The 27,530-nt window shown below is 42.7% G+C and overlaps 1 protein-coding gene across 2 annotated transcripts in view; it reads left to right on the plus strand.

Moving 5' to 3' along the window:
- Nucleotides 1-1,880: 1,880 nt before the first annotated feature.
- The window catches only part of cyfip1 (cytoplasmic FMR1 interacting protein 1), a 43,214-nt gene continuing 17,564 nt past the window's right edge, over nt 1,881-27,530 (plus strand). Inside the window, exons 1-15 of one of the 2 annotated variants that reach the window (XM_086283975.1) lie at nt 1,881-2,169; nt 15,989-16,106; nt 16,522-16,611; nt 16,947-17,024; nt 18,564-18,665; nt 18,748-18,929; nt 19,733-19,829; nt 19,963-20,091; nt 20,167-20,271; nt 20,575-20,666; nt 21,549-21,666; nt 22,132-22,254; nt 22,349-22,474; nt 24,492-24,658; nt 25,431-25,578. In XM_086283975.1, the coding sequence (XP_086140101.1) occupies nt 15,990-16,106; nt 16,522-16,611; nt 16,947-17,024; nt 18,564-18,665; nt 18,748-18,929; nt 19,733-19,829; nt 19,963-20,091; nt 20,167-20,271; nt 20,575-20,666; nt 21,549-21,666; nt 22,132-22,254; nt 22,349-22,474; nt 24,492-24,658; nt 25,431-25,578 (1,674 nt within the window). In that variant the 5' untranslated portion in view covers nt 1,881-2,169; nt 15,989. Of the gene's footprint in view, nt 2,170-15,985; nt 16,107-16,521; nt 16,612-16,946; nt 17,025-18,563; nt 18,666-18,747; nt 18,930-19,732; nt 19,830-19,962; nt 20,092-20,166; nt 20,272-20,574; nt 20,667-21,548; nt 21,667-22,131; nt 22,255-22,348; nt 22,475-24,491; nt 24,659-25,430; nt 25,579-27,530 lie in introns of both variants that reach the window. The other variant, XM_086283974.1, reaches the window with a different exon arrangement.

Below are 27,530 nucleotides of genomic sequence, written 5' to 3' on the forward strand. Positions count from 1 at the left end.
TGTCTTTTGAACTTTTTTTGAGGTTTAAAATGAAGAAAACCCATTTTGAAGACATTTTTTCCTGTCCTCTATGTCTTGGCTGCTTGGTCCCTCACACTTGGCAAAAAGTCCACTCTTAGCTCAAAACACACAACTGTACTGTGTGAGTAACTGTAAATATTAGGGCCACACAGTTAACTAGGAATTGAACCTTAGAAAAAGTAATTATGTAAGATGAATGTTTGATGAAATTATTTGCCAACAGTCTTTATTGATACTGGCTAGAGGCAATATCCAGCAGAGACACACACACACACACACATATTAAAAATAAATTCCCCTCTGGGCGGTCTTTATCCTTCAAGTTCAGGTCCTCCTGGGAGCTTGAGGGTAGCTTGCCCAGTTGCTTAGCCGTTCCTAGGACTGCGCTCTTCTGGACAGAGATATTTGATGTTGTTCCTGGGATCTGCTGGAGCCACTTGCCTAGCTTGGGGATCACTGCATCGAATACTCCGATTACCACAGGGACCACTGTTACCTTCACCCTCTACATCTTCTCGAGTTCTTCTCTCAGCCCTTGGTACTTCTCCAGGTTTTTGTGTTCCTTCTTCATGATATTGCTGTCACTCAGTATAGCTACATCTATCACTATGGTCCTCTTCCTCTGCTAGTCATGTTAGTTAGCCATCACCAGGTTGTCTGTCTTTAACTTGAAGTCCCACAGGATCTTAGCTCGGTCACTCTCCACCACGCTAGGGGGGTGTCCCATTTGACCTAAGGACTTCCAGGGCAACTTAATTATGGCATTCAATCTATGCTCTGCCTGCTAGCATCTTGCACCCTTCTGTTATGTGCTAGATTGTCTCAGGGGCATCCTTGCACAGCCTAAGGGACCATCATGGAAGGACAGGCCCATGCACGGTATGTACCACCGGCAGGCAGAGGAAGTGGCTGATATCCAGAAATCCTTTACAGATATATAATCCTAGAGAGAGAGAGAGAACATTATATTTTATTGGAAGGCATTCAGATCTTGTGTTACATTTAGTGATTCTGTTCGTGAGCCAGTCAAACTTTAGTTTCACATGACCACTGCCAAATTTATCAACATGCTCCCTCCTTTGGGTGAGAAAGCGGGAGCATGATCTCCTTCTGCTTTGAAGAAAGTCATGCTCAGGATTGGCTCACTCTGTCAGTCTTCACCTTCTTGGTAAGTTCATTAAAGAGTTCAGAGCATTCTAGTTTATTTCTGAAGCTCCACCTTTTTAATTGGTTTCCATTCTTCACAAGGCTCTTTTGGTATATTACCACAATGTGATAATTTTTTGGCACTAGTCGCTCTCTATACACAGCCAAACTCCTATGCTTATTTTATTTTATTCTACTTCAATTGTGTCCATTTGCAGAATAATAATAAAATGGAGTCCAGAAGAGCTAAAGCTTGGAAGTACTTACATTACTTTGAGTTTGATTCCGTAAAAAGTCACAAAAACTTCCTACTGGGGAAGGTTCTTGTTGGCTTTATTTTGTGGCACCAACTAACCCCCATACATGGAGCAGGCTCTTACAGCATTCCACGGGCTTCGTTCTGTTGGAACTAACTGTTCTCCGTACTTTGGGCAGGTTCTTCTTGTTTGTATCTTGTGGTAATAACTACTCTCCATAAACGGAAAAAGTCCTTATGCTGCGCTTCTCTACTCTGCCTGAGCACTCAAAGCATTTTATTCAACGTGTATTATTCGCCCATTTACACAAACACTTTTTCCATCTACTTTTGACAGATTGATATCGACTCCGCCTTGGGGTACTAACCACCCACCATACTTCGAGCAGATTCTTGTTGGCTGTGTCTTGTGGCACTAACCGCCCTCCATACTTTGACAGACTTCTACGGCACATTCCTCCGACTGCACCTTTTATCCTCGGAGTTTCGGCCCTAGCGGAGGAGTCCAGCACGGCAGCTCTTTCAGTTTCCTGTTGAGTTTCCCTGTTTCAGGGACAGGAACTCCCAGCTCTGCTTCTGTCCCCCGCCCATGATAATAACACGGACCGAGGGCAGGACGCGATTCTTGGATTAAAGCCGTCCAAAGTCGGGACTTCCAGGGTCGCGAGAGGGATAACTTCCCAGCTTTATGGCGCTGTAGTCGGGTTATAAAGGCACAAGTTTTCCCTGCAAACCAACAACTCCGGGTGAGTAGAAACGATTGATCGCAGAGTTGGTTTCCAGCTAACTCGCCCACGGCTGGAAAAAGAAAAAGTTGTGCCGCTTCGGTTCGGCAGTTTCCTCCTTGTTGGGGCTCCATGCGGTAAAAACAGGCTCGGATCTAAAGATAATCAGCTCTAAGGAGGTGAACAGCTTGTCGCAGAGCCGTTTTCCTGCTCGAGGCCCGAGCTGTGACTAATCTCAGGCCACGGCACGAAGAGCCATTTTTACCGCAGAGTCCTGTTGGAGGCAGGACAGCCTCACACCAAAGAACCGCTTTAATCACACACTGTCATCGCGTTTCATTACCGACGAGTTAATTTTACTTGATAAAAGTAACACCTGGACTTCAGAGAGAGGCACCGGGAGTGAGAGCCGGGGTCAGAGATTTAAAACGGTCAAAGTTTTTCACTTTCAAACTAAAAACCGCCGAGTTTAAAACGTGAGGCTTAACATTTGGGGTTTTTCTCGACTTTTTCTTCTTCTGTTTTTTCCTTTGGGAATTACAGTCAGGAGAGGTGTGTTCAAGAACTATCTGTATTCCCCTGTGTCCTGATGCTGCATTCACGGTCCAGTAAATCAACTCAGTCATCCTTTGAACGCGTTTTAGTTAGGTATTTTGGTTTATTCGGCGTTTGGAGACTAAAGTTGAAAGTTCCAGAATATACCCCCCAACTGTGCTGACACTCACTGCTGTGTTCATGTGTTGAAAGAGAAATGATGTCTCGGTTGCTCAAACTGATGCTGGAGTTTGATCTACAGTTGATGTACAGTTTACATTCTGCAGAGACAGTGAGTTCAACTTTACTCAAATTTCTAATTTTGTTGAATTTTTTTATCAGACAACAAAATAAACAAATATTTTTTTAACTTGATATTTATTTCTATAAGACAGCATAAAATATAAATACTTGCTAAAAAATCATTCTAAGCTATAAACTATATTACATATTTTAATACTCTGCAGTGTCAGGCCCTCCTTCCTGTTTGAGCTTCTATTTTATTCAAAAGAAGCAACCAATAAGCAAAAACAAAGCGCTCGTTTGCACCATGCCTGAGATAAAGTAGATATAAAAACCGCATCATAGAGGATGACACCAGATGAATCACTTCAGAACCCTACATGTGATCATTAACCTACACAATTCAACAGAAAAACAAACTGAAACCTTTTTTGGGGGTGGAGATAAAAGTAGAAAAACTAAAATAATATGTTTGCATAAGTGTGTGCACCCACCTATAAATGTGGATATGGGTGGGGATAATTAACCAAGCACATTCAGATTAATGCCAAATAGTCAGAGGACATTGACTCTGATTTAAAATCAATTTTTGCTGCTCTCAGATGGTCATCAATACCTGAAAAAAACATGACACAACAGTGACTTCACCAACAACTAAAAACTGATGAAAATATGGTTCCAGATGGTTTGTTTGGTTCAAAAGCAACACTGCACATGACCACAGAACAGCATACCTATGGTGAAGCACGGGGGAGGCAGTGTCATGCTCTTCTGTGGAGGGACCTGAAGAAAATGCGCTGAATTCTGCAATAAAATCAGTTGCCCAACACAGTTCCTGTTTAAGGATCCTCGTATTTATGCCGTTAGGTTATTATTGAAGTTTCTCACTCTTTTTTTTTTTTTTTTTTTTTTTTTTTTTCCTTATGTGTGTGTTTTGTTTTGTGTGGTGTTTTTTTTTTTTTTTTTTTTTTAAGTTGAATTGTACAGGTTAAAGGTCACATTAATGGTGGAAAAGGTCCTGAAGTGATGTATCTTGTTGTCATTGTTTTACATCACAAAACCCTGGCATTCTAACAGGGCATCGGTTACAGGACATCGGTTATTATATAGAAATTATATCTATATTTAAATACTTTCTATAGAAAGTTCATATAATCGTACAGTAATTTTCAGATCTATTTCAATTCAATTTCACTTATACAGCGCCAAATCACAACAACAGTTGCCTCAAGGCACTTATTATATTGTAAGGTAGACCCTATAATAAAACACAGAAAAAAACCCAACGATCAAATGACGCCATATGAGCAAGCACTTTGGCGACAGTGGGAAGGAAAAACTCCCTTTTAAAAGGAAGAAACCTTCGGTAGAACCAGACTCGGGGAGGGGCGGCCATCTGCTGCGACCGGTTGAGGTGAGAGAAGGAAGACAGGATAAAAGACATGCTGTGCAAGAGAGCCAGATCGTGGGGGCGATCGTGGCTCAAGAGTTGGGAGTTCGCCTTGTAATCGGAAGGTTGCCGGTTCGAGCCCTGGCTTGGACAGTCTCGGTCGTTGTGTCCTTGGGCAAGACACTTCACCCGTTGCCTACTGGTGGTGGTCAGAGGTCTGTGTCTCTGCCAGAGTCTGGCAGCCTCGCCTCTGTCAGTGCGCCCCAGGGTGGCTGTGGCTACAATGTAGCTTGCTATCACCAGTGTGTGAATGTGTGTGTGAATGGGTGGATGACTGGATATGTGTGTATTGTGGGATGAACTTCATATAATTGTGTAAAGCCATTGAAAGGGCTTTACTGGGAATATTAAAACATTGGGGGGTGCTGTTAGGATTTGTAAGGAGAAAGAACTGCCCTGTTTGTCACAGCTTTGTTATTACTCTTTTTATGAAGTGCTTTACTTATCAGTGTGTGCTGGAAGATGTGGCGGAAGGAAGGAAGGAAGGAAGGAAGGCAAGCGGGAGGGAGGGCTGGTGATGAGGCAAGATAGTGTGAGTTAGACTACATCTAATGTTGTTTTGGTAGAAGCTGCCATTTTATTTTATTTTTGTGATCCTGTAAGCCTTTAAATAATAAACCTCAGGTAATAGATTATAGCAAACTGTTCACACTGTAACATAGCAGGAAGCGGCTGAGAGGCTTCTGTGTTTTATATCTGTTAACTTCTGCAGATGTGAATCTGTTGGCCCTCTTAAGACAGAATCACCTTTATGAAAAAAATCTCTCCATCTTTTGCTTGTAAAAGTAAACAAGTAAGTAGGGTTTGCAGTTTGAGGCTTGACCTTCATTCTGGTAAAACTGGAAATGGGGACAGTGAAATGTGTGAAAACCATAGATGTAAATACAATATATAAGGTAAAAACGTAGTTTGTGTAATTCTAATGAGCTTGGAAGTCAAGTTTTGGTTTGAGCGTCTTTATCCTTCAGCAGAGTCTTAAGTCTCTGAGCAGCTCTCTGTGAGGATCTTCAGGAATAGTTCTCCAGGCTTCTTGAAGGACATTCAAAGCTCTTCTTTGGATGTTTCTGCCTTTTGTTCTGTTATCTGTCAGGATGATCCCACACTGCTTCAGTGATGTTGAGGTCTGAGCTCTGGGAAGGCCCATTCATGACTGATAGTGTTCCCCTGTGTTTTTTCTATCCAGGTATGCTTTCGCTGCATAGGGTAGTGTGTTTGGGATAATTGATGAAGCCGTTGCAAATTAGATACTTTCCAGATGCTCCGTCGTGGATCATAATGTGATGGGACTTTTCTGTAACATCGCTATCACCACTGTGTTTTACAGATTGCTGTAGTCGATTACCTTTGTACCCAAAAATGACGATTATTGTACCATTTGGCCAGGGGGTTAGGGTTAGAAAGGCCTTCTAATTTATTTATCTTTTAATGTTTTTACCCTGTGGTATAGAAATGGTAACAAGTATTTTCCTTAGTCATAATAACTTATCATAACGACACTACTCAAGAATCAAGATTAACTCGCGATTTTTGCAAAGTTCTGTAAGTCAAACAAAAAGCAGGTTATCAGGAAATCAGAAAATAAAATACAGAAGACAAACACGATCCAGCCTGCACAGACACGAGGATCGCCGTGTTTGGGTCGGGATGATGTTGTAGGTGTCGTGCAGCGAGGATATTTCAAAGATGATTTTCAGGGGCGGATCTGGAGAAATTTTCTGAGGGTGGTATGGAAATCAGATGGGGTGGCAAAATCAAAGCCCTTTTTTTTTGTTACACATATGAAAATGTTAGATTCTTTAATATGTGGTTAAAATACACATATACATGTGTTTCATATAAACCTAGCCTGTAACTTTTATATTGGCTTTAGCCCCAATAATTAAACACGTCAGTTACATTAAAAAATGCAAATTTTTAGGTTACTATGTAGCCCAGTAAGTATAAAATCCAGAAAGCTACACAACATGAGGTGGACCAGTTAGAAACACAAGTCTAACTTAAGTTTCACCATCTTTTATTAGAAATAATTACATTGTTACATGCTTACGTTTACACAAAATATCAGAAATCTGCACGATCGGTTGCTACTGACAACAAGAAACAAAGCTGTTTCCCATTTTTAAGGGGGGCAGTATGCAATATATTTAGTTTTATCATTTATATTCATTGTTAATTGTAGCTAGGCTCAAAGGGTTAATGTTAGCTTATTGTAATAAACAACATTGTCATGTGCAAAATGAGGGTGGCACTTTGGGTGGCAAGCGATTATCTGCTGGCCCCACAGTAGATCCGCCCCTGCTGCTTGGACGGATGGATCAGCTAATTCGACTGCCAGATTGATTCTGCACTGATAACCAAAAGCTTTGTGTTGTCACCTGCAAATAAGAAAGTGCAAAACTGTTTTCACACCTCTGTCATGAAAAACATCTCTGACTTCCTTCAGGCTGGTACTGTTTCATGCACCCAGCGAATGGCGTTAGTCGACGCAGCTGTGTTGTGTTGCCTGGTTGCCATGTTTGGAAACACATGTGAGCCTGATGTTGTGCAGGGTTTAGATTTACATCTGTTTGTTTTTTCACTTGAGAGGAATATGAAGCGTATGTGGCTTCCTCCCTGCGTGCTGATGTGAAAATCCTCTGAGAGTGTGATCCGCTGCTCTTTGTTTAAAGTGTTTTTACTCTTTTTATGTGACGTGTGACAATTACACTCCAGCAGTGCCAAGCATACAGTCAGAGAAACTGATGCTTCCTTCTTTTAAAAAAGAAGGCTGCACAGCTGCTGTTTGCAGAAAATAACATTAAAAGGTCATTTTACAGGAAAAACACATACTTCCACTTTTCTTTTCTTCTAATTCCACCTCTAAATTTTTATGTTGGCATCTCCTAGAGTGGCTTTGGTTGATTCACAGCTCAAAATAATCCTCCTTTATCTGATAATTTAGCATTAATCTCAGTCTCTGTGTAAAATGAGCCGTTAGCCCCCCCTCCCCCAAGATAACTTTATTCTGATTGGCTGCCTCTCACAAGCAGAAGGTTTAAAGAGCTGGTGAGTGGGAGGGAGATGATCGTATTAGGGATATCCCCTCTTTGTGACCTCTGAGGTTAGAGAGTTGAAAAAACTGCGGTGACGCTGTAGGAAGTCCGGTGAATTTTTATAATTTCATGCACAGCCCACCTACAGTTGCTCTTTGCCCTTCAAACATACAGGCAGTTTTCTTTGGGATCAGCACTTTGCCAGATTGTACCTTTTGTTTCTTTCTTGATTCTTTTCTCGTTTATGATAATTGCTCGGCTGATGTTTAGCTTGCGTTTGCGTCTGTCTAGCGCACCTCGGCCACAAGCTTGATGGTGGTTTTAATCTTCTTATTGCGCTGTTACGCCTGCAGACACATGGTGTGCAGCTTCAGGAGTGTGTGCAACAGCTCACAAACTAACAGGCTAAAATAACGCTTGTATGAGGACATAACTCTAGACATGTTAACAGGAACTGTGCACTGAAGTCAAGGTTCCTTTTTTCTTACATACAGGACATGGTTTCCCTCCTGAGTTAAAGCTGATCAGCAGACTCAGCAGCAGTTGTTCTTTGTGCTTACATCTTTTTTCCCTCTGCAGCAGTTTCAGTTAAAAAAAAAAAAAGATCTTTGTTGAAATTTGCATCTCCTTTTTTATTGGTTACTTTCGATTTTAGTGGACATGAGGGTAAATTAGGAGTTCTTCCCCCGTACTGAAGTCGACCACGCATCACATGCTCTCTCTGTGGTTTATACTTCCCTGTTTTGCCAGTTTTTGATGACTGATCTGTAGTCTGTAATGGTGCTTACTTAACTGTTGGCAGTTCATCTTTGTTTGGCTAATTTATAAATCATCAGCTCTTTGCATTTATTCCCAGCTGACTTCCTTCTGTTTTTTTGTAAAACTGTTTTGCAACGAGCCAAATCTATTTTTACTCCCAGGTCAAGAAAACATTTAATAAGAGCACAAGTTGCATAGAAATGTATTTCTTGTGCTCCACCTCAGTGTAGCTAAAGTAACAGGACTGCATTTTTGCGTTGGTTGGCTCTGATATTAAAAAATGACTGTGAGATTGCAGTGCAATCAATGAAAATCAATGCTGTCAGTCAATATGAATTCAAACTCTGACTGCTGGCTATTGCAAAAGTCAGCCTTACAGATATTTTGTTCTATGTTGAAAGCAGTTATTTTTTAATAAGAACTGCAATAATGTCACAAACCTCAGTCATTTTGTCGTCTCAGATTTCTTAAGAAAAGACAACGTGTCACCATCTAGACTGTAACTGTCTGCCTCTTCCTCTTCCCATGGCAGAAGTTTCTAATGATGAGCTCAGTGTTTGGACAGTAATCCCTGACTGCTCTGAGCACCCAATTTATCACATTTTGCTCTACTTTTTGGATCTCTGTGATGTCAGAGAGAGCTGATATGTTTAATGTGGTAATCTAAGGATCAGAAGTTCCACTTTCCTGCTACTCAAATTATTTGTCAGAGGGATCCAGTCACAATAAAGCTAGTTTAAAGACGGGGATTCCAAACTCACCAAAACCAGACTAGCGGCAGTCCAGTTCTGGGAAGGAAGGGGAGCTCAAACGGTTTGTTTCACTCACTGAGGCTCCACTGAGATAAAAGAGGATTTTTTTTGGGGGGGGGGGGAGAGAGAGAGATCTGTGAATTATGCAAAGCTATTGTATAGTTAAACATTTTTTAAAAAGTGGAGGTGAAATGTTTTCAAAGAGACACTTTTTTTTGTTTTGTTTTGTTTTGTTGTGAAACTTTTTATGCAGTCTCATTAATGTGAGGAAGTCTAAACAGTGCCAAGCAACTATTTGTGTATGTGCATCAGAAGAGCAGCTGCACATGTTCTATAGATATCACTATGGAGTGCATGCCTTAGCTTGTGTTCCACCATCCAGGTCTTTGGTATGCATTTGATGATGAATATAAGCTTATCACAAAAACTAAGAATATATGTTGTTTGAAAATTCATTTGTGGGTTGAGCAGCAGAGTTAAGTGGGCTGTGCCAATGCTAAACAGCTCATTCTGCTACCGACACGTGTTTGGTGTCGTTTATTGGTATGGTGACCAAGTTAGTGATCAGCATGAGGAAGAGGTGCACGGTTGTTATGGTTCTTCCATATGCTGCTGAGGCCTTTTAATTGAATAAATTGTGAATATGTCTTGTTTCTTTAGACTTCAAACATCAAATTCAATAAATGACACCAAAGGAGATGATAACTCTGACACAGTTGTTTTATAATTTTGTGTATCTGACTGTATTAAGATTAATGAGCTTCTATTGTTCTTCGGTGTTGGATGACAACACTGAAGCCATGATTAAATGTTCTTTTCTTAGCATCAACCACCAAATATCCCATGAGTCATACGGGTGGGGCCGTGGCTCCAGCTCACCAGAACAGTTTACAGATTTAGACGAACCACCCCAGCTGACAGTTATTTCCCAAATCACCACCCAAACAGTCATTTCATAAATCCTGATGATACTTTCAGCCTTTAATTTTAAATGATTTGTTTTGGGTGGGGGTGTCATTACATCTAAAATCAATAAAATATGGAACATTTGTGATGTTGGGCTTGAAGGTTTACCTTTTGAAATGATGATGATGGTGATAACACATCCCATCATACTCTGAGGTGGTTAGAGGGGAAAAACATGCGGAACTAAAACCAGATTTAGTGTTTAGATTGTGACTCTGGGAGTGGGTTTAAAATTAATTTGGCTGCAGTTTCTAATGGAGCTTAAATTAGTTTTTCAGCCCTGAAAGTTTCATGTGCAGATGCTCTGAGGCGTGTAACCTGGAAAGTATTCATCGAATGAAAGTAAACTTTTGGATGGCACAAAGAAACGCAGTCAAGTTGCCGTACACAAAGAATCGGCTGATTTTTATGCTGATGCAGACTTTTAAAAATCTATTTAGTTGCGTATTTTTTTTCCCCACTGTATGTTTCCATCTGCTGATCAGCAGCTCGGTGACCCCTTCGGTGATCCCGCACACGCTGTGACCGCTGAGCTTTTGTTTTGGTGGTCAGTTGGTGTGAATTGTTGGACTCGCTGTCAGTTCTGATTGCAAAAGGTCTTTTGATTGTTGGGTATCAGTGACGTTAGACAGTCAGCAGCAGTGAGAATGCAAAGCAAAGCAGAGCATACCAAACACCTCCTAATTAGAGCTGGGCAATATGAGATTTTTTCATATCACGATATGTTTTTTTCATTTCAGGCGATAATGATATCTATCACGATATAAGCCAAATAACTATATTTGTAAGATTTAAATGTGCCGTTGCTCACAAGTAAAATGTGAAATAATCAGCAGCTTGTTTTTATTTAAATATTTATTTCCCATAATAAGTTCAACAGGGTAGATGTAGTTAAGGAACATGAGACTTTTTCAGATAAATAAAGGCAAATATTGCAAACTACACAAAAGGCAGCCGCTAAAGCGTTTAAGTTTCAAAATAGAACAAACGAAACAGACTAAATTGTCAATTCCACTTAGAAACAAAATATTAATTCTAAAAATAAATCTTAGTTTGTTTTACAGAAGAACAGACAAAACTGACTAACTTTTGTCAATATCAAATAAACTGAGAACTAAAAGGAAATTCTCAATCTCTCCTTGTTGTATAGCTGAGCTTTTCAAACAGTTTTAACAGTTACTTTAGTCTGACAAAAGCCGAATGACGAATTAGCGCTTCCAGTCAGAGACTGAGGCTACGTCCACACGTACACGGGTATTTTTGAAAACGGAGATTTTCCGTTTTCGTTTTAAAAAATAATCCCGTCCACACATAAAGGCAGAAATGAAGGAAAACGCTGCTATGAACATGCCAAAGCAGCAGGTGGAGCTAGATTCCTAACCGTGCAGAAATGTTGGCCAATCAGAAGTCTAGAAGCCTCGGTGGGAAAAAGTAAACAAAGCTGGGGCATAGAAGCAGAACCGAGTCGTATGTGTGGAGGGACAGTAACTGTGTGTATATGTAAGCATTTAAACACTGCAGAGAGTAGAATTAACAGTATTGTAGAAATTCATTTCACCGAAACAATAACGTGGCGCACAGTGTGACGCATGCACCAGTTCATTGTATTTCCAGACTTGCTTTCGGCACAATTTACAGTGCACGCTACTCTGTTTTTTGTCAGACTTGAAATAGCCGAAATACCTTCACACTACGGAACTTCTATGGCTCTTCCGTTCGACAATCTCTCCGGCGTTGGAACCATTATCTGTTTTCTCTTCGGTCACGCTCGGTTGATTTTTCTAGTCGGCACACTCATTTCCTCCATTACCCGCTGGCTGCTTCCCAAACAAACACACGTGCGGCTTGGCACTTGTGCTGTACGTAACAAGTCACGCGACGTGACGCTGCGGCTGTGATTGGTTCGGCTCTGCGCTACTTAATTTGGATTGGCTGATCCTTTTTTTTTTTTTTTAAAGAGGACAAGAGCGACGAGGTCTATCGCGATAGCTTAATTTCTCTATCGAGTAAAAGTTATATCGCGATACATATCGTTATCGTTCTATCGCCCAGCTCTACTCCTAATACAGCTCATCTGTCCACTTTTAAACTAAATCTGTTGACCACATGCAGCATCAGGATGCATCACAAAAACACTAAATACACAATAATAGAATTAAAATAAGCCTAAAATCTTTCAAAAATAAATTATAGAATGAATTCAAATTATAGAATCGATTAAAGTGACACGCAAAACTCGAGAGGCATCAGCAGAATAAATGAAATATAATTATACACTTGAAGGTTTTGGGAACAACACAGAAATAAGCTCAAAGTATAAAAAATCAAAAACATTTCTCAGAAAGCACTAAATTAGACACTAAATACGTCTGTAAAAGTTTTAAAAAGGAAACGGGCTCTGACGAACCAGAGTTTGTCAGAAAGCAAACGGTCAAACAATAAAAAAATATCTTTAAAGAAATGAGCAGCCAGTGCAGTCATTGATGATGTATTTAAAAAAATAACTGGGACATGTGGCACACTATTGCGCTCATGAAACACAGTCCTGTGGTCAGATGGGTGAGGAGGTTTCTTCCTGTTAAAAGGGAGTTTTTCTTTCCCACTTTCGCCAAAGTGCTTGCTCATAGGGGGTCATATGATTGTGTTATTGTAGGTTCTAGCTTACAACATAAAGCGCCTTAAGGCAACTGTTGTTATTATTTGGCACTGTATAAATAAAATTGAATGGAACTGAGGCAGGAAAATTGTGCCAAGATTAGCAGGTAAATAAAAAAGCTGCTGTCAGATTGGGTGGGCTGCTCATCGCCAAAGAAATGAATTTTGGTCAGTACTAATAGTAGATTCATTAAACTTTAAAAAAGGAGAAACTCGTCGCTATTTAATCTTATTTACTTAAACTTTGAACTATGATTCAACTGCATAAACTGGACAGAATGACGATGGACTTTTGTGGAGAGGAAAAAGGAAATGTTGCGCTGAAAGGCCGAACGAGAGAATCATTGTAAAACTGAATGTGGTAAAACAGTCTGACTTTCATCTCCATTATTTCGTTTTCACATTAGACATGTTTGTCATTGTAGCCGAGACAGTGACTGAAGTTGAACGTAATAGCCCAGTAGCCCAGTGAGATTGTTGTTTTCAGCGGTGCTGAGGTTATGATTCAGCAGTGACCTCGTTGGCTGAGGCTTTGGACAGGAAGTGTCCGGACAGTCTGAGGCTGTTGCATAAAGGGGAATCTAAACATGGTGTGAAGCTTCTCTGTCTGCCGCTGCATCGTTTCACTGTGTTTGAGGTCCTCAGTATGACTTTAGCAACCCCCCCACCCCTCCCTTATTCTGCTGCCTGCAGGCTGACAGACCGGCCGACAGGTTAATACCTGGCACCTGAGCTGCCTCCTGCAAATAAAATCTCTGCTGTCTTAGTTTAAGCCGTGTTAGCGGAGCTACTTTAGAGAATGCACTGTGGGTTAGTAGGTTAGTTTACCTCTGGCCTCTCAACATCTGTCTTGGTTTAGAGTTTGAACATTTGCCTATTTTAGCATGAGGGTAAAACAAAATCCAGACTTAAAGTCTCACAGCTTTTAGCTCTTAACGGACTGAATCCAAACTCCACCTCGAACCCTACATGGGCCACCAGTGACCTGGTGGATGATGTTTCTACCTGCACCAGTGCAAGACTAACGTTTGTAATCTGCAGCCAAACATCTGACATTACGCTCGGTGCCTGTTCATGTTTCTCTCAGGGTAAATTAAATTACGAAACAATAACTCATGTCACGTTGCACTTTATTAACAGTTTGTGTGACTTGAGAAACTGATAAGATAAGATAAGATAACCTTTATTAGTCCCACACGTGGGAAATTTGTTTTGTCACAGCAGGAAGTGGACAGTGCAAAAGTTATGACGCAAAAATTAGAATACAATAAGAATAAATACAGTACACAGCTGTACAGAATAGAATAAAATAATATACTATATACAGTAGAATAAAATAGAATAAAAATATACAATAAGATAAAAATAGAATACGAATGCTATATACAACTGAGTAAAAATACAACGATGCCAGAAAGGATTATTGCACTTAGTGTTATTGCACATGTGTGGATGTGTGTGTTTGTTCAGTTAAAGTCTTTGTTGTGGAGTCTGACAGCAGTGGGGAGGAAAGACCTGCGAAATCTCTCCGTCCCACACCGTGGGTGCCGCAGTCTCCCACTGAAGGAGCTGCTCAGTGCTGTCACAGTCTGCTGCATGGGGTGGGAGACGTTGTCCAACAGGGATGACAGCTTAGCCGCCATTCTCCTGTCACTCACCACCTCCACTGGGTCCAGAGGGCATCCTAGAACAGAGCTGGCCCTTCGGATCACCCTGTTCAGTCTCTTCCTGTCCCCAGCAGAGATGCTGCCGCCCCAGCAGACCACACCATAAAAGATAGCAGAAGCCACCACAGAGTCATAGAAGGTCTTCAGGAGTGGGCCCTCCACCCCAAACGACCTGAGTCTCCGCAGCAGGTACAGCCTGCTCTGCCCTTTCCTGTAGAGGGCGTCTGAGTTATGAGTCCAGTCCAGTCTGTTGTTCAGATGAACACCAAGGTACCTGTAGCTGTCCACAGCCTCAATGTCCATACCCTGGATGTTCAGTGGTTGCAGTGGAGAATGCTTGTGCCTGCGGAAGTCTACCACCAGTCCACAAAGTCTTGAGTCAGTCCTCTGTACTCCTTGTCGTCCCCATCAGTGATGAGGCCGACTATTGCAGAGTCATCAGAGAACTTCTGCAGGAAGCACTGGGTGGAATTGTGGGAGAAGTCTGCAGTGTAGATGGTGAAGAGGAACGGAGCCAGAACCGTTCCCTGTGGGGCCCCCGTACTGCAGACGACCCTGTCCGACACACAGCCCTGAGTCCTCACATACTGTGGTCGGTCGGTGAGGTAGTCCAAAATCCAGGTAGTGAGGTGATGGTCCACTCCAGAGTTCACCAGCTTGTCCTTCAGAACCGAGGGAAGAATAGTGTTGAAGGCACTGGAGAAATCAAAGAACATGATTCTCACAGTGCTTCCAGCGGTCTCCAGGTGAGCGAGGGAACGATGTAGGAGGTGAATGACGGCATCATCCGCGCCAATGCCAGGCTGGTAGGCAAACTGAAGTGGGTCCAGTGATGAGCTTGTTAGGCGCCGAAGCTGAGCCAGGACCAACCGCTCCAGGGTCTTCATCAGGTGGGATGTCAGAGCCACCGGCCTGTAGCTGTTGAGGTCCTTGGGGCGTGAAGTCTTTGGCACTGGTACAACACAGGAGGTTTTCCAGAGCTGTGGGACTCTTCCCAACCTCAGGCTCAGGTTGAAGAGGTGCTCCATCACCCCACACAGTTGGTCCGCGCAGGACCTGACGACCCTCGAGCTGATGCCATCTGGGCCCGCTGCCTTCTTGCCATTAAACCTCCTCAGTTCCCTCCTAAGCTGGGTGGTTGAGAGAGACAGGCTGGAGCCTTGTGTTGAGTGTGTATTGGATGCTGTTGTTGGGGGTGGGGGGGTCACGTCATGAGTCACGTCAGCCTCAGTGTTACTTTTTGTTTTAGTGCTATTGTCATTGCAGCTGCATGCAGGTTGGTAACAGTGTGATGAGCTACAGAGGGTGTCAATATGTGCAACCAGCATAAAACAGTAGAAGTATTTACTGTAACAGGCAATGGCACGTTTGACTTATTTCCTGTGTAGCTAAAGTGTTGGCTGTTAAAAAACATAAAACGGTATAAGATTAAGATGTTCTTTACTCTGAGGGTTTACTTTGGTTGTTCTAATGTTGCACTTGGTTGAGCGTTGAAGCCTATGGGACATTTAATGTTAATAACAGCTCTGATCGTATCTTTTGCCCCACATTATAATAACGGGAAAACTAAGCCTGGAATAAATCAAACTGAACTTCTTTTAAAGTGAGAAAAATATTAAAATACGACATCACTGGGCTGAACCACATGGAGTTCTTCGAAGGTAGAAAATATTCTGACCTGATTCAGCTGAAATCATCACAGATGTTATAATGAGCAGCAGTTTAAGTTTACTAATTATGTCCAAAGTGTAAATTTGTTTCTTTTCTTGTGCTTTTCAGCAGCATGACGACTGCAGTGACCTTAGAGGATGCTCTCTCCAACGTGGACCTGCTGGAGGAGCTGCCGCTCCCCGACCAGCAGCCATGCATCGAGCCCCTCCCCTCCTCCGTCATGTACCAGGTCAGTACTCAGGAAACCTTGAAGCACACTTCTTAACATAAATAATAGGAATGATGCTGGGTCACTACAAACATAAACATACACCCACATGTAAGTGCAAACATGTGCAGTGTATGAGCATACCTTATGGACACATTTAACCCACTGATTCCTCAGTGAAGTACATTTAACCGCTGTGAGAACCAGCAAGGTGTATCAGCAAGCTCCACAGATTCCAGAAATACGATGAAATCGCCCCGTTAGATATAATTATCTAAGCTAATGATGGCTTATTGTGGCCAGCTGTGAAGTGTTCAACATGAAGTTCAGAGGAGAAGAAATCGAAAGTGATTTGGTTTCAGTATACAGATGTTCTTTATCCGTGTGAGCGCTGTGATACGATGCTTACCTTTCATTTTCCGTCTTTCCATCACAGCCCAACTTCAACACCAACTTTGAGGACAGGAACGCGTTCGTCACCGGGATCGCCACGTACATCGAGCAGGCCACCATCCACTCCAGCATGGTACAGTACACTCGCTCTGATTTCAGATTGCTCGCTTTTGTCTTCTGACTTACTGGGAAAAATAAATCTGTCAGAATTGGGTCAAAGGCCTGCTGGAAACGGGGCCTGGGAAGGTTCCCACCATTTGGTGTTTGTCTGGCAGGCAAACACAAACAGGATCCAAACCCAGAAGGAAATGACCCGGGGACAGACGATGCTTTGTGTCCCATTAGCGAGGGATGATGGTTCGGGGTCTCTGCGTGCAGGCAGGGCGGGTTTCAATGCATGCATGCTTTGTTGTGAATCATTGTAGATCGTTTCTTTAATCGCTGATGTGACTGGTTTTTTTCATGTAGAACGACATGCTGGAGGAGGGGCAGGAATACGCTGTCATGCTCTACACCTGGAGGAGCTGCTCACGTGCAATACCACAGGTAATACCACAGAGCGCGTTACTGCTTTGGTTGTTCTCAGGGCAGTGAGTCAGTGTGTAGAGAGAAAATGACATCAGACATCTTAAGTGTATTTATTTTTGTTTTTCTCTACAAGGAGGAGTGCTGAAAAAAGTGAATGAATAAGTGAATGATCTAATTAATATATGCACACTGGTAAATTCATCAACAGAGGTACAAAATAATTGTAGATATCAAAAACAAAAGAGTTAAAAGTTTGATATTTTAGTTCTAATTTGCTTTTGGGTTAATTTGTCCTTTTTATTAATGCCATATTTTTTTCATTTTTTCCTCTTACCTTTGTATGTTCCAGTTTAAATGTATGTATTTTAATAGTTAATGTACTATATACCTTATTATCAGTATAACAGGAACTTTATTGGGTGTTGTTTGTTGAATTGCTTCCTTTATCTGTTCTGTTTGTTTCATCGTCACACTTTTATTATTTTTCACAATTTCAAAAAACAAACAAAAAAGAGAAAATATTTAACAATAAGCAGAGGAATAAGTGATGATGCAGCTTAAAGCTGAGATATCAGTTTGTCACATTTGCCAATGAACTAATTCAATTCAATTTTATTTATACAGCGCCAAATCACAACAACGCTCGCCTCAAGGCGCTTTATATTGTAAGGTAGACCCTACAATAATACATACAGAGAAAAACCCAACAATCATATGACCCCCTTTTAGCACTTTGGCAACAGTGGGAAGGAAAAACTCCCTTTTAACAGGAAGAAACCTCCAGCTGAACCAGGCTCAGGGAGGGGCGGCCAGAAGGAAGACAGGATAAAAGACATGCTGTAGAAGAGAGCCAGAGATTGATAACATGTATGATTCAGTGCAGAGAGGTCTGTTAATACATAGTGACTGAAAAAGAAAAACTCAGTGCATCATGGGAATCCCCCAGCAGCCTAATTCGTGCTTATTATTAATTTTGATGCTAACTGGGACTTTAGGTTTTTTCCAGATCATTTGAACTAAAAACAAAAACGGAATCATTATTTGTTTAATTCCTGTCTTTGGTGTCTTGTAGTGGATCTCAGGTTGATCATAGATGTGATGTAATGATATTGTTTTTATTTTTGTGTTGATTTCTGCTGAAATTTCTTTTTATTTGATGAACATTAAACTGATTGGATGATGAAAACGTGAACAGTAAAACATTTTTTTTTTTTAAAAAAACAACCAATTTCATAGTCGAGCCTTTTGATTAAACTGCATTGTGCACATCTGATGGTCACCTAAAGCTGGGATGTTGGTTTGTGACACTGCGGTGCTAACGCTGACGATGCAACAGAGGGCTGACTGAGGCAAAAAGAGTTAACTTTAGTAGAGTAGATGAGGTGGAGGAGGGTCAGACTGTTCTGTCTCTGCTGATTCTTTAAGAGAAGTCTCAGCTTCCAGAGAGCATTCGACTTACTGAATCTGCTGTAACTAGGACCCAGTCAGAAAAAGGTCATGTTTTTCTTTGGTTCATAAGATGAACGCTGCTCTTTGCGTTTGTTTCTTTATTCTCAGGTGAAATGCAACGAGCAGCCCAACAGAGTGGAGATCTATGAGAAGACTGTCGAGGTGCTGGAGCCTGAAGTCACCAAACTGATGAACTTCATGTACTTCCAGGTATCATCAATTCTTTGATCAGCAGATACTGATGATGACCGGCCGTCTCTAAATCCTCTAAAGCTGCTTTATTTTCCCGCAGCGCACAGCCATCGATCGTTTCTGCGGCGAGGTCCGCCGTCTGTGTCACACCGAGCGCAGGAAGGACTTTGTCTCCGAGGCGTACCTGCTGACCCTCGGGAAGTTTATCAACATGTTTGCCGTGCTGGATGAGCTGAAGAACATGAAGTGCAGCGTCAAAAACGACCACTCGGCGTACAAACGGTACTCCATAAAACACACGCTCTCCTGCACTCACGAGGCCGGTTAGCCCCACAGACACTAGATGGCAGCATCAGTCAGCAACCTGGAAACCATTTACTATCCCCTTCCTGATCTCGGTGTTGGAATATATGGAATTAATCATATGGAGTATGATAAAGAGCAGAGGCTCATTCGACCCTCCTTGCTTCTGCTTTGACTTATTTGTCTGCGTGTCTGCAGGTTTACAGATGCAAAGTGTCTGAACAGAAATCGGTAAAAGAGCTTCCCACATGCGGTCAGACATTCAGAGCTTCAGTATGATGTCAAAGTGTTCATAGTAAACACGATAAAAGTTCATGTTCATTTTTTTTTTTTTCTCCCTTTTAACTTGCTCAGCTTTTTAGCCACATTTTAGGATGTTTGAGGAAAATGAATCAGTCCAGTTTTGCCTGCCTAACATCAGGGAGTTCTCAGGATGACCTTTTTAACACTCAGCGTTAAAAGGCTGATGGGTATTATTGTCTCCATACTGGGCGGGCGGTCACATTTGTGAATGCAATAATGCCAGAACAAAGTGACGCGTCATATAATGTCTCGATTTGATACCATAGGTGCATCTAGTAAAAGTCTCCGTCACGTTTGAATCTCAGCGAGCTTGACTTCAGGGGTAGCACTCCCGTCAGTGTTTCTTCTCGATGTAAAATACATAAGTTGATCTCTGGGAATTTCAAGCGCAGCTCACGTATGTGTTCACGTCTCTCTCTGGTATAGAGAGGCTGTGTTTGGTCTTTAAAACGAATGCACAGTTTCTCTCCTCTGCTCAGAGCCGCTCAGTTTCTCCGAAAGATGTCGGAGCCTTCGTCCATTCAGGAGTCTCAGAATTTGTCCATGTTTCTGGCTAATCACAACAAAATCACCCAGGTTGGTCTAAAGAGTGTAAAACACTCTTTGCAGCATTCATAACGTCAAATCTCATTTCTCCATATTCTTTGGCACACAGGATTTGACAAGTAAATATTTCTTTAATATTAAACTCTTGTGTACCCTCTGCCAGTCGTTGCAGCAGCAGCTGGAGGTGATCCACGGATATGAAGAGCTGCTGGCGGATATCGTGAACCTGTGTGCCGATTACTACGACAACAAGCTGTACCTCACTCCCAGCGAGAAACACATGCTGCTCAAAGTAAGTGACGCTGCGGAGGCTCGTTTTAAACCAGAGCGCTGTGCACAGGATAACCACAGCTCTCCTCTTCTCCAGGTGATGGGCTTCGGCTTGTACCTCATGGATGGAAACAGCAGCAACATCTACAAACTGGATGCCAAGAAGAGAATAAACCTGAGCAAGATCGACAAGTTTTTCAAGGTACGGCGGGACGTGTGACATGAACAAAAAACACAAACACATCTGTTCTTGACTTGAAAAACAAAAAACCGATGATGAGTGATACGTTATATAAGATTTCTTTTTACGGCTGTTTGATGTATTTAGGAAATAAATACCAAAACTTCAAACCATGGAATAAAATCCCACATGTAAAAAGCTAATGGTAATGCTAGCTTTATCGATCGTCAAATCGGTGTTTAAAATGCTAGTTTCCACCTTGTGGTTGTCATCATGGTTGCTGTCCACGGTTTTAAATGGTTCGTGTGTTCTTGGTGTTCGCAGCAACTCCAGGTGGTGCCGCTGTTTGGAGACATGCAGATTGAGTTGTCCCGGTACATCAAGACCAGCGCTCACTTTGAAGAGAACAAGTCCAGGTGAGAGCAGAAGACAGCTGCGTGGCTGAAATTTTAGGAGCTGACAGACTGTTAAAACTATGATTTTTCTTTTTCTTTTCTCCCGCTCCAAACGTGAACAGTCAAAAACGAAATTTGCTTTTCGTTCATCGCAGTTCTTTCTCCAACCAGCTGTGACCGTCGGCATGATGGGATCTAATTTGAATAAAGTGTAGCAGTTTAATGCTGCTCAGAACAGATTTCTCCCTTTAAACTGTGAGCTGCAGACTTTTATTGAAGCTCGTGTCCACTTTTTCTACTAGAGTTATTCAAAATGTCGGACATTGTCCCGATAAATGGGACAAGGGATAAAAATGCGGTCTGGGCACCTGGTCCGCTATATTTGTAGGGACGATGATGTCAGTTTGTCTAAAATATGTGAGCCACAGTTTGATTTCTTGTCTTGTAGTCTCAGTGAAATCTCTCAGCAGTTGTTGGACTGATGATTTTGCTTCAGCTGAATGTTGTCGTCCCCCCCAGGCGGGGAATGTGCTTTGTTGTAGGAGCAGGCAGCTGCAGACAGCACGGACACAGTTTTTACTATGTGACTTTTTCATAAGTCAGTGTGAAGGGTTGACGTGGTGTCGGTGCGTTGTAGCATTTCATCTTTGTGATCGAGTTGAACTTTGGCAAACTTTGGCAGGCGTGTGGTCTCACGCTCTCCTTTAAAACAAACATGCTGCAGCAAAATGACATTTTTACTCGATCCATGCACCACCTCTCTATCGGGTTTCATTTGTTTTTATGCGTAATCTTAGCAGCTGGCACCTAAAGCTGTTTTTCTCCTATGGATGCTTTTCTTTATCATCACTCATTTATCCCATAATTCCTTGCTCTGATTCTCTCCTCTTTCTTATGTTTTAGGTGGACTTGCACGTCCATATCCAGCAGCCCTCAGTACAACATCTGTGAGCAGATGCTTCAGATCCGAGACGATCACATGCGCTTCATCTCCGAGCTCGCTCGCTACAGCAACAGTGAGGTTAGTGTGGCTTTCCCTCGGATGTTAAAGATCATCGGCGAGGTATTGGATTGAATGCGGTGCAGGTTTATTGTCATAATAAGCTGCTGTAGAGGATCAGTATCCCGCTGACCTTTATTTCACCAGAGAGAAACACACTCCAGCTTTTAAAGCTTTCTTATGTTCATTGGTATGTTTAAATTCCCAGCTGTGATGTAAGAGGCTTTTCAGCAGATGTCTTAACCCGGCGGATTTTCAGGGGTCATTGTTTAGTGTGACTGAGATGGGAATTTAACTGACTTGTGGGTCAGAAATACACTGAACACAGGAATGATAAGGGCAGGAAAGATAAATTCGAAGAGGGCCGTTTTTATTGGTATTTAGGTTTATGCTGATTTTCTTTTTTTCAGCACTAATCTATACTGTGAGAAAGTCAGGATTGTGTGGATTGAGCCTTAAATGACGTTTGTTTGTGTGCTGATGTAGGTGGTGACTGGGTCAGGGCGTCAGGAAGCCCAGAAGACTGACACTGAGTACAGGAAGCTGTTTGACTTGGCCCTGCAGGGCATGCAGCTGCTCTCACAGTGGAGCGCTCATGTTATGGAAGTGGTGAGGAGAAAACGCATGATGAGTGATTCCAGCTGAGATGTTTGTATTTATAAAAGTAAGAGTAATCCTCCCCCCTTCCCAACTCTTCCTGCAGTATTCCTGGAAACTGGTACATCCCACAGACAAGTACTCCAATAAAGAGTGCCCCGACAACGCCGAGGAGTACGAGAGGGCCACCAGATACAACTACACCAGCGAGGAGAAGTTTGCCCTCGTAGAGGTCTGTCACATCAGTGCACACATTTAAATGGTCACTCCATGTGAAATCATTCAGACCGGAAAAACATTCCCACTGCAACCTACCAGAATCAGCGTATTCTTTATGTACCCACTGTACATAGCGTCCTTCTAAGTTTCTTGGTGGATGTGATCTGTCCAAGCTGTTATAGAGAATACATGAACAACAGTTTTGTTCCTCATTTTCACATACCGTATTTTCACGACCATAAGGCGCACTGTGCTAAAAGGCGCAGTCTCAGTTATGTGTGCCCTTACTGTATTTAACACACACATAAGGCGCACTGGATCATAGGGCGCATACAAGTACCGTATGCGTATTTAAAAATAAAGCGGGAGCAAACCTGAGTTCGGTACCTTACTCACATTTTTATTACCAGTAATCGTCATCATCAACAACACACAAGCATACAAGTGTGCATATTTAACAATAAAGCAGGAGCAAAACAAAGTTTGGTACTCACATTTTTATCATCAATCAAACCCATCGAAGTCCTCATCCTCTGTGTCTGAATTGAACAGCTGCGCTAAATCTCCATCAAACATGCCAGGTTCACTTTCTTCACTGTCAGAGTCACTTTCCGTGCCGTGCGGCTCCTCGGAAATGATGCCGGCTTTTGCGAAAGCTCGAACAACAGTGCCAGCAGACATGTTAGCCCAAGCATCTACAATCCATTCGCAAATTGTGGCGTAACTCGCCCGGCGCTGCCTTCCACTCTTAGTGAAACTGTGGTCTCCATCGGTCATCCATCGCTCCCAGGCCGCTCGCAGCCTTACTTTGAACGGGCGGTTCACACCGATGTCCAGCGGTTGGAGTTCCTTTGTCAGGCCTCCCGGAATGACAGCAAGCTCACAGTTCATTTGTTTCATTAGTTTTTTCACATCGGCTGTGAGATGGGCACAGATTAAGAGCGATGGTGATGCGTGGAAAAAACCACCTGGTCTCCTTACATACACCTCCCTCAGCCAGTCTTTCATCATTTCCTCATCCATCCAGCCCTTTTCATTTGCCTTAATGATGATTCCTGCTGGAAACTTCTCTTTAGGCAAAGTCTTTCTCTTAAAAATCACCATAGGCGGCAGCTTCTGTCCATTAGCATGGCAGTCAAGCACAACAGTAAAAGAAGACTTTTCGTGCCCCGTTGTGCGTATCGCTACCGTGCTGGTCCCCTTCTTCTCCACAGTGTGACTCACCGGGATGTCAAAAGTGAGCGGGACCTCGTCCATGTTTGTGATGTGGCTGGGCTGGATGTTTTTGTCGCCGATGTGTTTGCTGCAGTAGGAGCGGAAGATGGCCAGCTTTTCCTTATAATCCGCTGGAAGTTGCTGCGCTACCGTAGTCCTGGTCCGGATGGAAAAATGGCACCGTTTCATAAAAAGTGAAAGTGAAACTGCTTTTAGCCGAATGGTGACCGTCGAAACGCTTCTCCCGCTCGTTCTTTGCTCGATGATCCACCGCTCGAGTCTTTCCTCCAACTCGGGCCACCTCGCCTTATGTCCGCGGAAACTCAGCTGCGTTTTCTTGACCTGCCGGAGCTTGTTTTCCAGCTTCCTCCATTTGCGAACCATCGATTCGTTAATCTTAAATTCTCTCGCCGCTGCTCGATTTCCATGTTCCTCCGCGTAGCTGATGGCCTTCAGTTTAAACTGTGCTTCATAAGCGTGTCTCGTTGCCATTTTCAGGGTTGCGCCCACACTTCACCCTTTAGCGTTCTCATGGTGTTCTCTACTACGTCCTCCTTACAACACACAGGGCGCACTGCGCTATAGGGCGCGCCGTACTTTTTGAAGGAAATCTAAGACTTTTAAGTGCGCCTTATGGTCGTGAAAATACGGTAAGCTGCATTCAGAGTGTTAAAATATGAATATATTGGAAGCAGATTTTGAGCCAGAAGGAATCAGGACTTGGATGCTGATTGATTTTTTTTTCATGGAATGACAAGATTGGTCTTTTGATCCACTTGAATTCTTGTCCCTGATCCATTGTTGTGCTTTTACAGGTGATTGCAATGATAAAGGGACTGCAGGTGCTGATGGGACGCATGGAGAGCGTGTTCAACCACGCCATCCGTCACACCATCTACTCAGCTCTGCAGGACTTTGCTCAGGTCACTCTGCGTGATCCGCTGCGCCTCGCTATCAAGAAGAAGAAAAATGTCATCCAGAGGTTCGAATCGCATTACAGTCAGATTTAGATCGCACTCAGATTTAGATCCAGTTTGTGGGAGATGTGATGGTTTATTAAAAAGCGCTGATTCCCCCCCCCCCCCCCCGAAAATGTTTAAATTGCCTTTGTGATGCAAATAAAACAACATGGGGGACTCAGCTGATTGCACCATCCTGTGCTGGACTTCCACCCCACAGTCCTTAGAGATCTCCAGAGCAGAACAAAGCTTGTGTTGCAGATCATCCATCCACAGGACACAAAGCTCTCTCTGGAGAGGCGGTTAACTGATAATGAGGACCGCTTCAGTAACGATCCAGCCAGTGAGTGAGCCCACAGGGACACATTGGGCTGAACTTAGCTTTCAAAATAAGAGTGCAGGGACTCTTCACTAGTAATTTGATTGCGAGCTGCTTCGTTGTCTGAGATGGACAAAAAAATAATAATTAAAAATGCTCAAATTAATTGGCAAACTATTGCTTCAAATATCTGGCCATCCTGCTCAAGTAAAACCTGTTTGCCTAAATAATTTCCTGCTTAATGTCAATTTATTTACCATGTTTAGCTCATCTGTTATTAAGTTGTGTTTGAGACTACATTTGTTAACATATTGAATAGAAATATTGTGGTTTTTGCATGAACCACCATTTATACACATTCTCATTTTCGGTTCGTTGGTGCTCCAGTAAAGGCCTAAGTGCGTCTTCCTTTTGGCTGAAGACACAAAGTAAAACCGTCTCATTCAAAAGTATTTTGTTTTTCCTTCTTTCTGCAGCGTCCTCCAGGCCATCCGAAAGACCGTGTGCGATTGGGAGACCGGCCGGGAGCCTCACAATGACCCCGCCCTCCGTGGAGAAAAAGATCCAAAGGGTGGCTTTGACATTAAAGTTCCTCGCCGCGCCGTGGGGCCGTCCAGCACGCAGGTCTCACCTCACTGACATTCTTTATCATAACTCATTTTAATGTATGAGGATGCAGGATGCTACATAGACGTTTTGCGTATAGTTACATTTTGGCTGAACTGCATTTTCATGTAGTACCAGTGTATACCACACAGTGGTGTAAGTTATTAAGAACACAGGAAAAGGTGTGCGGCATAAAGTAAAGCCTCTCGAGAAAATGCAAGTAGGACTAAAACGAGATATCAAAGGTTACGTCTGAAAACGGCAACAAACCCACGGGTAGAGCACTGCCCCCTGGTGGTGAAGGTTTGACATTAAAATTTGCAGAGGGTATTTACCGTATTTTCACGACCATAAGACGCACTGTGCTAAAAGGCGCAGTCTCAGTTATGTGTGCCATTACTGTATTTAACACACACATAAGGCGCACTGGATCATAGGGCGCATACAAGTACCGTATGCGTATTTAAAAATAAAGCGGGAGCAAAACAAAGTTTGGTACTCACATTTTTATCATCAATCAAACCCATCGAAGTCCTCATCCTCTGTGTCTGAATTGAACAGCTGCGCTAAATCTTCATCAAACATGCCAAGTTCACTTTCTTCACTGTCAGAGTCACTTTCCGTGCCGTGCGGCTCCTCGGAAATGATGCCGGCTTTTGCGAAAGCTCGAACAACAGTGCCAGCAGACATGTTAGCCCAAGCATCTACAATCCATTGGCAAATTGTGGCGTAACTCGCCCGGCGCTGGTTTCCACTCTTGGTTAAACTGTGGTCTCCATCGGTCATCCATCGCTGGATGTGTTTGTCGCCGATGTGTTTGCTGCAGTAGGAGCGGAAGATGGCCAGCTTTTCCTTATAATCCGCTGGAAGTTGCTGCGCTACCGTAGTCCTGGTCCGGAGGGAAAAATGGCACCGTTTCATAAAAAGTGAAAGTGAAACTGCTTTTAGCCGAATGGTGACCGTCGAAACGCTTCTCCCGCTCGTTCTTTGCTCGATGATCGCCTTATGTGCGCGGAAACTCAGCTGCGTCTTCTTGACCTGCCGGAGCTTGTTTTCCAGCTTCCTCCACTTGCGAACCATCGATTCATTAATCTTAAATTCTCTCGCCGCTGCTCGATTCCCATGTTCCTCCGCGTAGCTGATGGCCTTCAGTTTAAACTGTGCTTCGTAAGCGTGTCTCTTTGCCATTTTCAGGGTTGTTAAAACAACGATGTCCTGCATAACGCACATACCTGTTCTTTTATACAGGTATGTGCAATAAAGTCAACGCACACACTTCACCCTTTAGCGTTCTCATGGTGTTCTCTACTACGTCCTCCTTACAACACACAGGGCGCACTGCGCTATAGGGCGCGCCGCACTTTTTGAAGAAAATCTAAGACTTTTAAGTGCGCCTTATGGTTGTGAAAATACGGTACTGTAAGGAGCCTTTTTAATGTGGATAAAATGGTGACGAATTAATCAAAATCCACAATAATTCTGTATATATTCTGTATAATTCTATATTATGTTTCTAATGTTTCACACTGCATATTTGAATGAATGAGTGAAAAGCAAAAAAGTTACAAAAGTACATAAATGCACTGTAGCATAGTAAATCACTGTAGGTGATCCTCCAGCACTTTTCCTAACCTGGAAACCCATCATCCATCAGCCCAGCTATCACCACCTCTCACTGAGAATTGGAAGGGGATGTTGGATTTACTAGCTTTTCAAAGATCCTCTTACCTGCTTTTGATATTTTGTAGTATGAAAGCTTCAGAAGATGGTTACTTTTTGTTTTCTACTTTTTTTTTTAATGAATTGTGAATCTTCTGTGTAAAAGGTGTTACGGGATTGGACTAAGACGTTTTTTGGGTTTACGGTACTCAGTTTGTGGCTCTGAGACCTCTGCTTTCACCATCGGCAGTTACACCGCACACCTCACCTTGGGTTCTTTTTATACCCATTCATCCTGTGTGGTGCTGGGT

The sequence above is a fragment of the Aulonocara sp. 'chitande type north' Nkhata Bay genome, linkage group LG23 (assembly GCF_057382095.1).
Source record: "Aulonocara sp. 'chitande type north' Nkhata Bay isolate Kocher_YH1m ecotype deep benthic linkage group LG23, A_spYH_male_GT1.1, whole genome shotgun sequence".
In the NCBI taxonomy this organism is placed as follows: Eukaryota; Metazoa; Chordata; class Actinopteri; order Cichliformes; family Cichlidae; genus Aulonocara; species Aulonocara sp. 'chitande type north' Nkhata Bay.